Below are 18,754 nucleotides of genomic sequence, written 5' to 3'. Positions count from 1 at the left end.
TCCTCTGTCCTAGATTCCCTGCGTTCCCAATTCCCGTCTGTACCGCTGTGCATCATCTAGTCCAACCAGGTCTGCAAGGCAAAATTGGGGTCCTGGTAGTTGGGGGGAAGAAGCGTATGAACTCCTTGGTGTATAAAACCATGTCCACTGAGTAAAACTGATGGACAAACGTAAGGACGAGGAGAGGGCAAAGGGTTAAAGACCTGTAGGGCCGGGGTTGCTGTGAGTGGTGATTGACTAGATGGCAGTGGGTCTGAGGTTTGATGAGCACAGAGAGGAACCCCCTTCAGCTCCATGGTCCCAGGGGATCTCCTTCTCGCCCAGGGCTGACCGTGGCCATTCAGCTGCCGCTGGCTTTCTTACAGCCAAAGATGCTGCTCCTCTCGAAACGCAGAAGCCTTTCCTTACCTGGAACTCCCACCCATTCATTCTCGCCAACCATCCAACACAAATATAAACTCTCTTCAGAGTGGCAGAAATGCCACTCTCCGAGCAATGACCACTCTCCACCCCGCCTCTCCTCCCAGCTCCAAACACGGGGACAGAATCTTCTCTGCGACGTCTGGCCAATCAATGAAGCCGATCAAACAAAAGCAAATAGCAGAAACAACAGTGACCTTCCCATCTATTTCTCAGACCAATGTAAGCTAGCAATGAGAAACACAATAGATAGCTATTTTCCCTTCAAGCTGCAAAGTAACCCTGACACTAAGAAACCTGTTTGAAACCTGAGTTGCATCATAGGCTATGAATTATGCATCTCAGACTTTTAAGCATCTGTGCCTCGGCCCTCCCTAAAGCAGCACATAGGTGCCCGGTTACCCATTCAACCAGAGGAAGGGGAAGCAACTGTTGTTTCTGGGAACCAGGGGTGCAGGATTGGTCTACCTGGGATCAGGTGGGAGTGTGTGCAGACTGAAATCTCGAGGTTACTTGTCAACAGGTCGGGAAGCAGGATGAGAGAAAGACGTCCATTTTCATGGACTGTGGCATCCACGCCCGCGAATGGATCTCCCCGGCCTTCTGCCAGTGGTTTGTCTACCAGGTATGTGAGTCGGAGCATGGAGTCCCCCTTTGACTGCCAGGCCCCCCGCACCTCACTGAGTGGTGACACCCTTTCCAAGCCAGTGCAGCCCCACTTAGCCCCAAGAGCCCACATTCGGTGCTGTCAGAGTGACCAGTCAGGGTTTAACGCATGGCAATAGTTTTTACAAGAGTGACGGCTTCCTTCAAGCATCTTGAACTCCAGCTAACAGGTGATGGGCCTGAAAAGCAACGCTTTGGAAACTATCACATGGACGTGTTTCCTATACTGACGTATGGTACATCTGAAATCACTGTCCAGTGAAAGCCAATACCAGTTGTCAAGTCCATGGCAATCCACAGAGACCCTGGGGGTTTTAGAAGGAACAATGCCTCACAGACTTTCCCAGGTGGGACCTTTGGGAAAGCATGAGGGCTGAAGGGCCTGTGTGGATCCCCCACCAATTAATTCCTTGTGAGTAGCTCATGGCATAACCGTGCTCATCTTCTGTGAACACAAGACCTACGTCAGCAAGTCTTTTCCAACTCAGTGATTACCCACGCACTTGAACTTTCCTAATATGTTCAATGCAGACACACCTCGTTCCTGGGGGGATATTCACTGACCAGGCAAGTACTGGGGTTGTTGGTATTTAGATTTCCTTCCCAAATAAGCACTCACTTTTTACAGGTAAGTGAATTTTATAAGTGGACCCTGAGTTATTCCCCTTACTCTAGTTCTGTTGTGTCCTGACTCCAGCTATCCTTTAACGCAAGCTTTCTTCCAGCTGTCCACACAAGCTGAGCATCCCTTGAGATTGCTGAGCATGGACACTAGCAAAGAATTTTGCCAGTACAATTGCTTTATGTCTGCAGTTGTTTAATCGCCCAGCTGAAAGCCAAGAACTCCTCTTAGGCTCTAAAGGGAGGTTTCAAGAAATCCTTTGGCTGCACGTCTAGATGTGCCAGAAAGAATTCTCCAATGATGGGGACAGAGTCTACAGATAGCCATAGGAAGTCCAGATAATTCAGAGAAATTTCAATCAAATGTGAGAAGGCTGACTGCTTAATCTCTAAATTCTCAAGTATAAATACTATTTATAATTATTTTCTAGATCTGCTCCAATTTTTTCAAATTCCCATACTTAAAAATTCCAACTGCATTTACCTAATGCATGAAAGGAAGTGAATCAATGCAAAGCCATCCAGGGCTTCTTTCCACGTCCCTTCTTCCTATGAAACACATCGCACATGCTGCACTTCGAACTGGCTCAAGTCTCAGGAATAAAGTAAAGCTTAATACTGTATGCTCAATTATTTTCATTCACTTAAATAGCACTTCTTTTTTCTGTCATCTGAATCGGTCATTTATTTTTGTTCAAATTAAAGAAAAAATGTTTGAGATCCGCTTATGTGTCCTGGGTAGATCACTCAAGGAATAGTAATCATTAGTATCACAACCACCTAGCTGCAAAATTTTGCACCAATAGATGAAATTGTCCTTATCCTTACAGGCAACCAAAAGTTATGGAAAAAACAAAATTATGACCAAACTCCTAGACCAAATGAACTTCTATGTTCTTCCTGTTTTCAACGTTGATGGATATATTTGGTCATGGACAAAGGTAATATTTTATACTCTTGTTTCAAATTATATGATCTGTTATAACTGACTTTAGTGTGCAATTGACTCATGTATTAAGTATAATGTGTTTGTATAGTAGTCAACTTCTATAAAAAGTACATATTGTAAAAACCTCAATTTCAAACTAAAGCAGGGGTAAGTTTCTTATTGCTTAAGTGTTCTTGAAGTAAGATGAAATGACATGACATTTTCACTGGTACTACAGAAAAAATTGAAAGCAATTATTATAAAGGAAATGTATGAGTATTGCTCTAGCCAAAGTATATTCTAGCAAAGAATAAAAGTCATTTAAGGGCTTTTTTGACACATTCATTTCAGAGTGAAAATCATTTGGGGAAAAATTGAGGTGAGATCATTGTGCGTCCCACCCACATATTAGCCCCCCCACACACACACACACCAAACAAGTGACAAGAGACACTTTTGTGTGTATCTGGCTGGCTAAATACTTTTTAAATAAAATTCCTTATTTCCTATTGTGGGTACATATGATAATGCCAAACTTTTAGAAAAATGCAATCCCTTCAATTTCTTTTCTGAAAATTAGATTCCAATGGTCACAAATTGACAATTGGCATTCTAGCTCATAATTTCAATTACAAGTAATTTCAGGACACCATTGATCATTTCCTAATACTCATACTGAGAACTAATCAGTAGCTTTACAAACAAGCGGAATTATTCCATCAAGGCTTAAGAATATAAATATAAAACACAATGTTTCTGGAAATATTATAAATTATGAGAAAGCAATCATTTCTCTTCATTATTAAGGGCCTCGAGTTAACCAGCTAAATCTCAAATAAAGCTATAGACCACCTGCAGAGAGGATCTGAAATCATCAAATTGAGAAATGCAAACTAATCTCCGATAAACCCTTCCATCATTCAACCCTGCAGAATCGCCTGTGGCGAAAAAATCGTTCCAAGAACGAAAACTCCAAATGTGTTGGCACCGACCTCAACCGGAATTTCAACGTCTCCTGGAACTGTGAGTAGCAGCAGGCCGGGTCTGCGAGAGCAGCGTCACGACAGTTGTTCACACACCACGCTTCACCCACTGTAGTTCGATAACGACAAGTAATCCGTGGATCCTCTTGTTGGTGCCAACTGTTGGGAGGCTCCGCAGTGGGTGGCAGCTAACTAAAAGGCTGAAGGTTCAAGGGTAGAGACACCTCAGAAGAAAAGGCTAGTAGACTTCAAGAGGTCAGCCATTGAGACCCCCCCAAAGTACAGTTCCACTCTGACACACAACGGCGTCTCCATGAGTCAGAGTTCAGTCTGCCGCAGCTGCTTTGAGGGATTCGGGTCCTCAAAAGCACGGAGGAGAATCCTTCTGGCCCTAGGGGAAGTTTTTGCTGTAGGGGTACAGTGGGGCAGGGGTGAGGACGCCGTTCAAGCCTTCTCCTGAGCTCTAGCTCTAACAGGGACGGTCCGGGGGTCCCGTTCTCTTCCTGGTCAGCAGAGTTGATAAACACCAATGGTTCAAACCAACAGGTGGGCCCTTCTGCAGCTGTTCCGCATCCTGCTGGAGAAGAGAAAATGCGGGGATACGATGAGCAGGAGATTTTAATACGCAGAGGCCTGATAGACCCTGAGGTGCTAGTCTACCATGCAAACATGGCTTCACGCTGGCAGAATGCCAGGGCTAAGTTACCACTGCCCTGTTTGGCATGATTCTCCTAATTTTACCCGGAAGATTGCCTCTACTTTTAATACCACTGTCCCGGACGAATAGGATCAAAGCAGTTATTCCAATAGAGCGCTGCCGGACGAAACACATTGAAGCAACTTGGGTGGGAAATACCCGTTACATCAGAGCCCGGCGAGGAAGCGCTCAGAGTTGACTTGGACTTCGGGGCTTCGGTGACCCCGACACCGAGGCTGCTTCTGACGTAGTATTTCTGGGGCTCTGGTAGAACAAGGGGTAATTAACAGCTGAGGATATTCCAATGGGTTAGGGCTGTTACAAAGTTAGGTGCTCAGCTGCTAACCGTAAAGGGAATGGTTTGAAACCACCCAGGAGCTCGCTGGGAGCAGGGCCTAGTGCTGTTTGTTCCCGTCAAGGGTAGCGCCAGGAAAACCCCGTGGGCAGTTCTCTTCTGCCACCTGGGGTTACTAGTGGTCAAACATGGACTTGGCAGTGCCTAACAGGCCTGTCACAGCCTGCCATGTGCGAGCAGTTGGCCTGTAGGAGCAGCGCCGTTGACCAGCCCTGGAGCCCAGGAGGAGCCAGCATTCAAGTGCTTAGGGACGCCCCATGGGGTGAGACGCGGTTGCACGCACGAGGAGCAGCATGATGATCGCATCCACCCGTGTCCCTGCAGCATTTCCAAACACCAGAAACCCGTGTCAGGACGTCTACCGAGGCGCCGCACCCGAGTCGGAGAAAGAGACGAAAGCGGTCAGCGACTTCATTCGAAGCCACCTGCCATCCCTCAAGGCCTACATTACCTTCCACTCGTACTCCCAGATGCTCCTCTTTCCCTACGGATACACTCACAGGCTGGCCCCTGACCATGAGAGCCTGGTAGGTAGAGCAACGGCGCGTGGCTGGGGCACTCACGCCACCTTTGATGTCAGTCTAATCTTCCTGCACAGTATGGGCTGCATTGAAATAATTCCTCGTTTTAATCCTAAGGCCAAGAACTAATTAAATTCATCATGGGGTTAAAATTGCCATCTTTAGTTTAACTTGCAACTGATTAAAGTGTATAGAAAATTAAATCATTAAATGTGATTCTAAGACAATAAGGAGCAACATCTTGGGCATCCAGAGTAGAATGCGATCATAGACAGATCATTGGTGGAGTCTCAACATTTCCCGGGGATCGGCCTGGAAAACCGCCCGCAGGAGAAGCCTGGTCGAACAGCAAAGACATCTGCTAGTCCTTCACCTGACAAGAGGGGGCCAATGGTATTTCTAACTTCCTAATCAACAGGTTGGGCTTCCAGGCACAAGGTCATTTCATAGATATATTTAAAATCAATCTTCACTTGAAGATAGCATGCATTGACATAGCATATGTCCATGACTCTATGCTATAGAAATTAATTCTGACAATCATTCTGAGTCCAAATCACAGATGTGTACTCAAGGTGATGCGGTACTTCTCAGAGAGAGGAAGTCTAAGTTAACAGTACTGATTTAAAGAGGAGTCAGTATCTCTCCCCTCGGCATCTAACGTCAGATGAGACTAAAAGGGAGACGTTTCAAAGACGAGGAATGAGACCCATTTGAGCGAATGAGAAACTAACTTGGGAAAATAATAAGGTTTGTAACCAGGAAAAAATCTAGGAGGAAAAAAAAGGAAGGTATTTTAACATAAAGAAGGAAGTAGGGAGAGAGGGGCAAAGGATGGAAACAGGGAAAGAGAAAGACAATGAAATATGGCATCGCTGTGTGTAAGGGATTCCAAATTCAGAACCGTCTTTCTGATGCCAATATGGCTTACTGAAGCTAACTGCTCCTTAAACCATCTATCTAGCTCCCCAATGCCAGGGAAGCAATAGAATGGGGTTTTCAATCCCGGCGTTTGTACAGTACAGTGAACCCTCGTTGATCGCGGTTCATCAGTTCTAGACCCTACCGTGATAAATGAAATTCCGCGAAGTAGGATTCCTTATTTGTAAATCAAATATTTTCGTAGTTAGAGCATAGAGGACATGAAAAAACACCCTTCAGTCACCATTACACTCGTATTACCCAATTTATTAAACAAAAAAGGGAAAATACAGTAAAACATTTTGGACGTTACAATTATCATTTATTATTTATTATATTATTGATGGCATCAAGCGTGTACAGTATGAGCCAATCAGTGGCAGTAATGACAGAGCATGCGCTGTTAACGCAAAACCGCGATAGAGTGAAGCCGCGGAAGTGGAAGCGCGAAGTGGCGAGGGTTCACTGTATTCTGTTATTCCACACTAACCACCCTTTCTCCCCAGAACAAAGTTGCAAAGATCGGCGCTGAAGCTTTAGCCACCCGATACGAGACCCGGTACATCTACGGCCCAATCGCATCCACAATCTGTAAGTTCGGTTCCATTGTCCATCGGGTTCTTTCCTCAAGTCCTTTCTATAAGGACTTTTTTAAATGATCGAATTAAATAAAGCGGGGTTAGAATACCTAGAATTGCTCATTTGACATCCAGTTTTCGCAGGAGATTCTGAATGGCATGTACATCAAAGATTTCCCCCCTCATGTCATACTGAATTTTATCATCAAATTACCAGGTCAACAAAAGTTCATAAATCAAAACACATTCACGGTTGGATCCATCTATGGCACCTACAATTTTGATCCCTGCAAGTATGAAAACTAACAATTTGGTTAAGGAGGGGACGACACTCATTCTTTTTTCTTTTTCAACATTTAACTTGAATTCAACTCTTTCCTCCTTGACTTTGTCTATGACAAATTAGTGTTTTCTCTACATCTAGGTAAGAAAACAGGTAGACCCCCCACTCCAATCATAGGACTCTCACCTTCCCCTGCTCCTTCACCTCCCCTTATGTTCCACTGAAATCTCCAAGTGTAACCCGATGGTGCATTAAGAAAGGAAACCACACGATTCTAGTCCTGTTGCTTTTGCTTTTACATCTCAATATCACTTTTTGTTTATTTAACTTTTTCTCATGAATTGAGTAAGGTCTCCAGAGCAGACCAGTTTTCCATTTAGCAATTCAAACACAGTTTGTTCATGTCATTGATTGCAATCCCCACAACACGACATCACTTGTCACCCTTGCTCCCTGTGTTTCCTGGGAAGCCTCTCTTTTTGTGTTGAAGTAGCACAAGTATATTTGGGAGGGTTGTAAAAATTAAATATGTTATTTTCCTTTTTTAAAAAAATTATGGTATTGCATCCTGTGAAGTTCACTAATCTTAATGGTACAGCTCTGCGTGTTTTGACATAAGATGGCATCCGTGTCAACACCACACAGATCAAGATCCAAGAAATTGGAGCCCTCTTTTATCATCTCCCATTGACATATGCCCTCACCTCTCAGGTGAGGCCCACTTCTCTGTATCTGACCAATAAGCCTGGTCTCTTTTCACATAATTCTGAGTTTTGTTCAACAGTTTTCTTCCCGTACATCTGGGACCTTCTAATGGGATCTACTTCAGAGCAGTCAATAGTGGTAGCCGGGTACCATCTAGTTCTTCTGGTCTCAGGGTTGTGGAGAATGATGTGTGTGTGATCCATTAGTCCATTAAACTCATTGTTTCCATGTGTCTTTAAACTTTCACCATTCTTCTTTTCTCCAGTGAAGGAGAGGCTAATAGTTGCCCCTCAGGTGGCTGCTCACGAGCTTTTAAGACCCCGGTTGCTACTCACCAAAGTAAGAGGTAGAACATTGTCTTTGCGAACTATAGCTATGCCAATTAACCTTAGTGTTCCCTGGCACGAAGGGCCTGAGCACATTGGCTCAGTGAATCATTCCCTCAAGCTATTTGGTTATGTCTAAGAAGTTTGTTTAACTTTGCCCTATGAATGCTTTACCACATCCATGGATAAATTTCCTGCAAAAGTACATATATGCATATGCAAATATGCTCTGCCAAGCCTATATATATTCCTGGATACACTCCCACTCTACATCCCACAATTATGGAACCTGCAAGTCCAACCAAGCATCTGTTTATAGATCATCACCATGAAAGGATTGTGTCTATAACAGTATTTGCCTCTGTTGCCTTTTACACTTTCAAACCTCCCAATGTCTTCCCCGCCTCCATCATTTTCCTTCCTCACACCTCTCGGTGTGTACTCATAGCGCCTTCCTCTTCACCCAAATTAACACTTGCCTACACTCCTCTCCATGGCTTCTCCCTCTCTTCCCTTTCCACGCTTTAGCCATCAAAGAACGTTTCTATTACAGTGAATTTTTTTCCTTAACTTTTCGTTGGAGTTGCCACATACAATATTTCTCCTTTGGGGATTGACGGGTTTCACTCAGCATAATATCCTCTAGGTCCATCCATGTTCTGAGGTATTTTTCAGATTTGGTTTTGGTTATTTTTCCCCTTAAGTCCTGCTTAGTATTCTATTGGGTCTATGAGCCAATGCTTATTTACCCATTTTTCTGATGGGCATTTATATTATTTACTGTTTCTGCTGCTATGAATAGTGTTGCCATGAATATCGATTGGTGTGCACTGATCACCGTGAGTGGCAGCTCTTCCTTAGCTAGGGTGTCTACCAAGCGGTGGGGTGACGGGGGTATGTGGCATTTCTGAGGAAGTGCCACACTGCTTTCCAGGGTGCTTGTACCACTGTAGTCCCACCAGCCGTGTTTGAGGGTTGCATTTTCTCCACAACCTTGCCAGATTCTTTTTGCTGCTTGGGGGAGTTTCTTTGTTTCTGTGTTTTAAGCTTTGCTATTGATGTTGGGGTGAGGAGATACTCTTGTTTAGATTGACATCTTTTGAATGGCTAATGACCATGATCATGCCTTTATATATTTGTTGGCCATCCGTGTGTCTTCTTTGTTGAGTGCCTGCTCACATCTTTGGCCTATTCTTAAACTAGGTTGTTTGGTTTTCTTGTTGGGGTGTGGAATATTTCTATAAATTTTAGAGAGTAATCCTTTTACCTATATTTTCATTGCCAGTCCCCGCGCCCCCGTCTGTGAGCTCTCTCGTAGTCTTTTGACGCCCACAGGTGTGCGTTGTAGAGGTCTCGTCATCTGAATGTCTTCCGTTGTTTGAGTGGTTTCTCATTTTGTTTCATACTCTGTTTATTCCAGGGATTAGGACCCCGAAGCTTGGCCCTATTTTTTCATTGATGATCTTTATAGTTCTAGGTTTCCACTTAGAACCCTGATGTATCTTGAGTTCATTTTTGTTGATGGGTGAAATATGGATCCTATTTCATTTTTCTGTAAATGCAAATCCACTTCTGCCAGGCTTGTGTATGGGGGAAAAAAACCTCTACCTTCTTTAACGTCTCTCAGTTCTTGTCAAAGTTCAACTGTCTGTAGGTGGGTAGATTCCTGTCTATCTAACTATCCTGGTCCCAGTGCCAGGCTGTTTTGACCACTGTGACTGAGCAGTAGTTTTTGAGATCAGAAAGTGAGGAGCCTCCAACTTGGTCTCTTTTTCTCTTCTTTCTTTCTTTTTTTTAGTACAGCTTTGCTTATCCGGGGACTCTTTTCTTTCCATATCAAGTTGAGGTTGGTTCTCCATGTCCTTAAGGACCGGTGTTGGCATTTGCATTGGGATTGCACTCTACCCGCAGGTGGTTTTAGTCATATGACATTTCGACAATGTTCATCTGAGCATGGCACAGGCTTACATTTAGGTTGGTCTCAAGATCACTTCTTACTCTTCATTCTTTCTAGACTCTAGTCCTTATTCACTTTGGAATTAATAGACCTGGATTTCTTGGCCTGTGTCCTTGCCCCGTATTCTATATAACAGTGATCGATAAACTTTTTTAGATAAAGGACCAGATGATGATCATTCCAGCTCTGCTGCCTGTGGGGTTTCTGTGGGACTACTGAACTAAGACACAGAAGCTCAAAAGCAGCTGTAGAATATTTGCTAAAAAGGAGACATGACTATATTCCAATAAAATCTCATTCATAAAAACAGGCTGGGAGCCATAATGCACCAACACCCGCTATTCTACTAAATGTTATCCGACATTGTTTATTGAATTTTCTTCAATGCCAGGTACTGTGATTAGCTCTTGATTTTCACAATCTCAACGAATCTTCATAACACCCCTATGAGGTGACAGTAACTAGCTGAGCCAGGACTCTATCCCAGAAGTTACTAAGAATAGAGTTCATGGTCTTGACCACTGTGTGTACTGCCTGGCCTTTTTTTTTTTCTTGTTCAGCTAAGATAACCACATTTTTTTCTTTTATGCAATAAAAATAAATGTGTTTGGTTATCTCACAGTGAAAAGAAAAATGTTATTTTCAAATTTACTCCATCAGTTCAGAAGGTGAGGCCATTTCTATTCTTGTAGCTAGCTCCCACTGAGCTTAGTGTGGGAGTGTTCTGTTAGCTGTCATGAGGTTGGCCGTCAGCTCACGGCGACCCCATGGGCCAGGGATGAAATGCTGCCTCTGGCCTTATACAGCCTGTGCAGTCAGTGGCAGAGTATGTCATTGTGACTCCCAGGGCTTTGATTGACTGCTTTTTTTGAACCAGATTGTCAGGCGTTTCTTCCCAGCCAAGTTCAGCATCATAGTAACATGCAAGTCAATATTAACAGATGTTGATAGCTGCACATAAAGTGCATTGGCTGAGAATGGAATGCAGGTCTCTCTCAAAAACGGTGAGAATTTCCCCACTGTTCTTAGTCACAAAGTTTCCAGTGAAATGCTCAAAAGAAAGAAAACTGGCTTCCTATGAAAACCATTAACTCCTCAAGTACAAGGGTGAAGCTTCTGATCTCTTCTCTGTAACATGGATCCCACCTGCCCAGCAAGGGAAGGACATGGGAACTAGCAGAATTCACCCCTGTGGACGCGCTCAGTAAAAGCGAAGGCTGCCCTATGTTTCCCTGCATCGCTCTGTAGATTCGTGATAACATTTTTGCGAATGAGGACGAGTTTGTAACTTTTTCACATTTCATGAACAACCCCACCCCAACCAAACCCACTCAGTTTGATGATATTTTTGGAATCTGATTATTTACATTTCCTTATTTTAAAAGCTCACTGCCATAGAGCCCATGTCAACTCCCAGTGACCTTCTAGGATAGACGAGAACTTCCCCGGGGGTCTCTAAGCCTGTGGCTTCTGTATGGGAGCAGAAGACCTCACCTCTCTCCCACTGAGTGCTGGGGGGTTCAAGTGGCTGACATTACAGTCAACAGCCTAACGGTATACCCACTACACCACCAGGGCTCCATACAACACATGGATGCCGGGATTTAATGCAATAACACTACCTATTCAGAGTTTACAAACCGCCGTCCCAGTCTATGATAAAGCATGAAGCCAGGCATCGAAAGGCTGCATCTTCAGCGATCGCAATGGCATGAGAAGATGCCCGTCTTCATTCCCCAGGAGTGGCTTACCAAAGTCCTGCCCAGTGGGTGGCGCTAAAGAACATACATTTTTTTCTCACAGTTCCAGAGAAGAGAAATCCAATTATCGTGTGTCACAAGATTCATGCTCTTTTTGTGTCCACTCAAGGGCAGGATCCTTTTTTTTTTTTTTCGTGGTCTTTTCCAACTTCTCCAACTCGGGCATTTCTTGGTGTTCCTTACCTTTGAGACACCTCCCCGGGTGATTGGTGTCTGTCTCCGGGTGGTTCTCCCTGTGGTAAGACAGTACTCGGACAGGTTAGGAGTAGGACCCACTGTATTCCAGAATAAGCTCTCCAAGCTAAGCAACAACAGAAGAGACCCCGCCCCGAAGGGCATAGTCACCTAGGGGTTAGGACTTCAGCACATGTGCTGAGGGGCATACGTCAACACATAGCAATCTTTGTGGGAAGTTGCTTTGGTAGAGTTGTAAAAAGGAATGACAATTAGACAGGGCCCATGTACTAAAGAAAGCACATCAGCAACGACCAGTCACCTGTTCTTCCTTATTTACGGGCCAAAGAGACAGTCCAGTGACACAGCCGGTCACAGCTACCAACTATATCTTGGTTCATAGACACGCAGGACTCACTGGACATACAGTGGATGAAGACAAAATTTGAAAACAGAGCATCTACATCTAACCTGTAGGAGTATTTTTAAATGATTCCAGCATACTGGCAGGGGTAGGGATGGAAAAGCTAACCATCTAGGATGTTAAAGCGACTATTCTGCACAAGAAAAACACAGAGGTCTTCTTCGGACCAAGAGTAAAGGGCCCCACACAGTACCACACTGGATCATCGACAACCACGGCATCAAAGACCATCCCGATATGAGTACAAAGAGCGAGAGCGCGGGAGCGAGGCCCGAAGGCACGCTTCGTGCGCAAGAAGGCCTGGACCACCTGCCCTCCCGAACAGCCGAAGACAGAGGAGCCTCCAGAGGAAAGGAGGGGCTAGGGCACAAACTGCCCTCAAAGAAGTGCCATTCTAACTGGGAAGAGCAGATGGCCAAATATACAACGCTACCTTGCATGCCATCGAGTGTCACTTTCAAAATTCAAAAGCAAAGAGTAGGGTCAAAAACCATTACTCATTCCATACCACGTTGCAGTCATCTTTTTAAAATTTTTTCTTGCATTATGTTAAAATGTTTTAAAATTTGGATTTCAAAAGAACTGCCTCTTCCAGACAGGGCTGCAACAGCTTGATAAATGTTCACAATTTCTAGGAGTAACTGCTTGAATAAAGCACCTGATTGAATGTTAATCAAACATTCATGAAAAGCAGGGGGTCCCCGACTGGTAGACTTGGAAAGAATTGAAAATAAGGATGCCCCATGATTAAAGTTTAGTCATTCCAATAGACTGATTGTCACTTGACAAGTCCCCAAATTTCAGCAAAACATCTACCCTTTTCTCTGTTGTTTTTTGGTGTGTTTTCTTCCCCCCACTGAAGGAGAGAGAAAAGGGTTGGGGAGGCATTTTATAAATCTAAATTGAAGCTTATCTCTGATCTCCAGAGATGTTTGCAATGTGACTCTAAGATGCAAATATAGCTGGTAAGTTTAAAAATGAAGCTTTAGAAAACTAAGAACTAATCCAGTCCATGAGTCTCAAGCCTTGGCTTCCTATTGAAATCATCTTGGGGCTTTAAGCACAAACATTAGGCCCTATCCCCAGAGATTCTATTTCATTTTTCTTAATGTGGTTCAAGCACTGGCATTTTTTAAAGTACCCCCTCGTGATTCTAAGAAGATGGGTTGAAAATCACTGATCTACCCTAAGCCTGTCATTTTCTAGCATGTGCAAGTGAGATGCAGAATGAGTCTATCACATTGGAGCAGAATAACAAACAGCCCTCTAGATCAGAGTCCACGAAGTGTACCTGCTACTCTGCCCCAAAACCCCCAGATTTGGATGGCATGGAAGCTTAATGATTTTAAAGATTGTAAAATGTTTATAATAGTATAATGACAGTCCATCCAATCCCTCATAATTTAGAAATAACGGAGCCTAGTACGTAGGTAGCAGGAAGAATTCGTTGAATCCATGGGCACCGGGGGACTTTGCATCATTATACCATCCGACTGTGAGACTCAGCTGAGAGAAAAGTTGCACATGAAGTGCCCTTAGTATACTTTGAAGCGTGTTGCAAAGGAGAAAAAATCCAGACCTCAAAGCTGTAGCTCACAATATCTGACACCCAAACTCCAGCTCTGAAGAGAAGTTTAAACCAAGATCCCCTTGAGGGGCAACAAAAACATAGGAGCGTGTTATTTCTGCTTATGATCATGTGTTTAAAACCAGGGAGCTTCACGTGTGCCTGCTTTGAGCTCTTGCTCCGGTTACAATGGTCCCAATGGTTACAATGTGTGAATGCACAGATGTTCAGGTTACTATGCCTAATGCATGTCCATACTAGTTTAAACGAACGAGAAGCTTGTCTAGAAAGTACTGGGTCATGTAGGTAGAGAATGGGGCACTCAGAAGTTAGGTCACTTTATGGGTTCCTTTGGGCTGCGTTGAGTCGGGGGTTATTTCCACTCGTTTTGCTGAATTCATACTAACTATCCTACACCTAATATTGTGCCTTGAACAGGATAGTCAATGTTGTTTTGAAACGTGGACATTAAGAGTATATTGTCAAACACCCACCCGCCCCAAACAGTACTGCCTTGTAAAGACGTAATGAAGCCTTCTCAGTGGTGGACTCTAGATGGCCCCACGAGCATCCGTCCACTGCCGTCCTGTACAGCATGAACTCTAGAGACCGGGGCCTGGCTTTGAGGTTGAAACCTGACTTCACACCTTAGCTGTGTCTCTGAGCAAAGGAAATCTCTCTGTGCCGGAAGTTCCTCCTTCGTGAGTGGCAATCGGTCCTGAGGTCGGAAAGGAAGCTCTCCAGCGAGTTATCAGACGTGATGGACAACACGTGATGGACAACACGGGTTGCTGGCATGTGGCAGGAGCTGATTACGATTTTATCAGTATATGCACTTAGTTCAGCGAGTACATGGGGAGATAAGTAAACGACTGTCACGTTCAACAAATCCAGTCTGCAATCATGCATGTAGTATGGGTAAAAAGACTTTGGGTACTGTATTTATCTTATGCCTTAGTTTGGCTTACTTGCAAAGTCAAGGTGTAGATGCTTTAAATTGTACCATCACAAAGAATGGATTACCTTCAGTAATTTCACATGAGGATGAAAATCACAAACTCCATATATGCTCAAGCAGCACTATTCTTCCTCATGAGAAATTTCACACAGTTAATTTCTCAGAATAAATGCACTCCTTAACCCTTTGAAACCACAACAGTTTACATAAATAGAAATGGAGACGGGGTGCAGGTAGAAATGTAGCAAATTAATTTTAAAATGTCTGGAAGGCTCTAAATCAGCAGTTCTCAACCAGTGGGTCGTGACCCCTTTAGGAGTCAAACAACATTCTCACAGGGGTCGCCCGATTCATCACAGTAGCAAAATGACAGTGATGAAGTAGCAATGACAATAATGTTATGGTTGGGGGAGCGGTCGCCACAACACGAGGAACTGTATGAAAGGGCCACAGCATGAGGAAGGTGGAGAACCACTGCTCTAAGTCATCGAACAAGACACAGTTCTTACCTACCCTGTCTCCTTTACCTTATCTCTTATTTTGTTGCTTGGTTTCTACTAAGCAGAAACCCAACTCTAACTTAAAATGACAGCCTTCTGGATCACATGTTCGTCAAAGCATCTCTTTAGCACCTGGAGGGACCAGGTGGCCGGCCTGAAGGAAGGAGACACCTGTGGAAATCCGGGGCAGCCTCAACAGCTCTACACAAACCAACCAAACTGAACAACCATCCAAGGACTCTGAAAACAATATTCTTTTCAGTCATCACTCAAGAAGATCCATCAGGGCCCATATGCTAAGCCACAACAGAGTGAGTGACCACCTGCTAAGCCGGAGAACTTACGGATAGTTTAAGATTTAACATGATGGTCAAACTGTCTAAGGGGATATCAAAAATCCCTGGTCATGCCTCAGATGAGGAAAATCGCAATTTAACTGAGAAAAGGATGTCACACTTAGATTTGGGAATGGTCTATTGTTGTTGTTATGTGTCATCGTCATGTCTGTTCCAGCTCAGAGCGCTCCCGTGCACAACAGAATGGAGCCTCCCAGCCCTGCCCCCCCTCCGCCCCCCATTGCTGCCAGGGTTGAACCCATTGTTTAGCCACTGTGCCAATCCATCTCATGGAGGGTCTTCCTCTTCTTTTGCTGCCCTTCACCTTCATAGAGCAGGATGCCCATTTCCAGGGACTAATCCCTCCCTGGTGGTTTACCCAGTGGCTGCTAACCACAAGGTCACCAGTTCAAACCCAGCAGCCCCTGAAAACCCATGAGAAAGACGAGGTTTTCTGCCCTGTAGAGATTTGCACACTCAGAAGCCCACAGAGGCAATTCTATGCTGTCCTCTAGGGTCACTATGAGTCAGAATGGACTGCGTGGCAGTGAGCTTTTTGTCTTTATTTTTGGTATCTCTCCTGATAACATGACCAACCTACATGAGAAAAAGTCTTGCCATCCTTGCTTCTAAGGAGCACTCTGGCTATACGTCCTCCAAGACATCTGTTTTGTTCTTCTGGGATTTTCTATAGTCCCATAAGTCAAATGCTTCGCTTCCTCTTTGGCTGTCCTCACCCAATGCCCACCTTTCACGTGCCTATGAGGCCATCGGAAGGGCAAGGGCTTGCTTGGTCAGGTGCCCCTTAGTCCTCAAGTAACCCTCTTGGTCTTCAGTAGTCTAGAGAGTCCTGTGTAGCAGGCTTACCCCGTGAGATGGTTTCTGGACTGCTGCTTCCATGAGCGTTGGGCTTGGATAGAAGCAAGATGGACAGACGCAGTAACGAAATCGATGAGCTCAAACAGCCTGGATTCTGAGAGCGCTGCAGGTCTGGGCTCCTGTGCTCTGTTGGACAGAGATAGGGCTGCTAGTAGAAGAAAAGGACTCCAAAGCACAGCACTGCCATAGCATGTGCTCTTGTGTAGTGTGTGTGTGTATACCCATATACATACAACATTTATTTCGGTGTTTAACCTTTTTACCAAATAATAACATCCTTAGGAAATGTCATAAAAAATGACCTGGAAATGTTGGAGTTGGTGATTAAGGCTTCCTTGAAATCACTGATCTCGGTTTATACGCTAACATGAAAGTAAGAGGTTGAACTGTAGACAAGAGGCAATGTTGGCAAAGCTCCTTTGAGGGTCTCCTGAGGCCGGTGGCTCCTCCACACAGAGCTTCCTCAGCCCCTGCACTTGCTCAGACCTCCTCCACCTGCAACAATGTGCACCCAACTCAGGACCAGCCCCACCTGAATGCAGTTTAAAGGACCCAGTAGATATCTAAAAAGGACAGTGGATTCCAAAGCCAGGAGTATTTTGTATCTCACACTACGACTCAGACCACAGTTGCAATGGACGGCACGTGACATTATGTGTTTTCTATCACGAATGAGGTATTTTCTACCGCTAATTTCCGTTTGAGGGAGAGTGTTAGCCTGAGCCTCTAATGACACGTTTATTGCTTATGTGTTACAGATCCGACATCAGGTTCCTCCTTGGACTGGGCGTACGACGTGGGTATCAAACACACCTTTGCCTTTGAACTCCGAGATAAAGGCAAATTTGGGTTCCTTCTGCCAGAATCTCAGATAAAGTCAACCTGTAAAGAGACCATGCTAGCTGTCAAGTTTATTGCCAAATATATCCTCAAGCATGCTTGCTAAAGAATGAGCCTCAGTTTGGAAGAAGTCAGCTCATCCATGTCTGCCTCTCGTGGGAGTTTCCACGGTCACCCAGCCGTGGACGCAGCCTCCCCGCCGCATGAAAAAGTCCTTTTGCTCACTCACCTGCGCGCTGTCATTTCTCTTTGCTCTCATTCACGTTCAGTGGCGCCTTCACGACGTGGCAAGAAAGAAAAGCTTGTTCTCACATTTTCTTGTTCCAAGTGAATTTAAAACCAGTGGTAGAGGCGCAGAAAGGAAATGAAAGCCTTCAATTTCTCCAGCATCTGGTCATGACCACATGGCTTCATCCTGGTGTGCGTGCTAATGCAATAAGAATAAAGGGCATTCCAAAAGCTTATAAACTGTGTCTTCTGGTTTCAAGAAACTGTATTCTCTGCACTTCTATTAGTATCTGTAAGCAAGCATCAAATGCCTTTCATCCCGTCTGCTGATGAGAGAGAGTAGCCCCCATTTTTTAAAATGGAATGAGCTAATGCATTGATCTCTATATTAGTTGAAGCAAACATTGTTTTTATCTTCACACTAGCTAAAAGATGGTTTAGGAGGAAATAAAGTGATATATATAGAGAGATGAATCTCAGTGCTTTAAGCGAGAGTTCAGTCCTCTTCGCCGTAATATGCATTAAATTCAAAATAATTGAAAGTAAGCTGCCATAATCGCAGGAGACTCCCTGTCAAAATATCTCTTGGCTGTTACAGACACAGCAGAGACAGTCTTGTCAGCTGGGACCAACCCAGCCCCTCCCTCACCCCCCTCCCCCAGATACAGAGGAGGCCTGAGCTGTGCATGCAAGTTAGACAGTGAGTGTCATGTCAGTCAAGGGCATTCAGAGTGTCTTGTTACCTTGACACTGTCGACAATCTAAGATTCTAAGGTGATGTCACAAAATATCACCTCCTCACCTCACCTCCCAACTTGATCATGTGAAGAAGCTGGCTACTACACTCAAGAGATTCTGAGCACAGACGCCCACCTCGACTGGGTCAGCATGTGAGAGACAAGTAGAGGGTTCCTTACGCGCCCCATAGACTTACGTACTTCTCGGAACACTCTGGGTAACAATTCTTGAGGAGCCCTGCTGGCATAGTGGTTATGTGTTGAGCTGCTAACCGCAAGGTCAGTAGTTCAAAACCACCAGCTGCTCCATGAGAGAAAGATGAGGCTTTCTGCTGCCAGAAAGAGTCTCAGTCTCAGAGCCCACAGGGGCGGGCCTACCCTGTCCGCTAGG

At 44.6% G+C, this 18,754-nt stretch overlaps 1 protein-coding gene across 1 annotated transcript in view; it reads left to right on the top strand.

The window, feature by feature from the left end:
• Window positions 1-17,839, top strand: part of CPA3 (carboxypeptidase A3) — a 31,872-nt gene extending 14,033 nt beyond the window's left edge. Inside the window, exons 5-10 of the mRNA XM_013006121.2 lie at window positions 944-1,045; window positions 2,538-2,648; window positions 3,568-3,658; window positions 4,995-5,197; window positions 6,619-6,703; window positions 17,317-17,839. Of these exons, the coding sequence (XP_012861575.1) occupies window positions 944-1,045; window positions 2,538-2,648; window positions 3,568-3,658; window positions 4,995-5,197; window positions 6,619-6,703; window positions 17,317-17,504 (780 nt within the window). The 3' untranslated portion in view covers window positions 17,505-17,839. The remainder of the gene's footprint in view (window positions 1-943; window positions 1,046-2,537; window positions 2,649-3,567; window positions 3,659-4,994; window positions 5,198-6,618; window positions 6,704-17,316) is intronic.
• The last annotated feature ends 915 nt before the right edge of the window (window positions 17,840-18,754 follow it).

This window comes from Echinops telfairi, unplaced genomic scaffold (assembly GCF_000313985.2).
Source record: "Echinops telfairi isolate 266 unplaced genomic scaffold, ASM31398v2 ScPeMD7_4225;HRSCAF=4972, whole genome shotgun sequence".
Classification (NCBI taxonomy): domain Eukaryota; kingdom Metazoa; phylum Chordata; class Mammalia; order Afrosoricida; family Tenrecidae; genus Echinops; species Echinops telfairi.
This window is presented reverse-complemented; position numbering and strand designations above follow the sequence as displayed.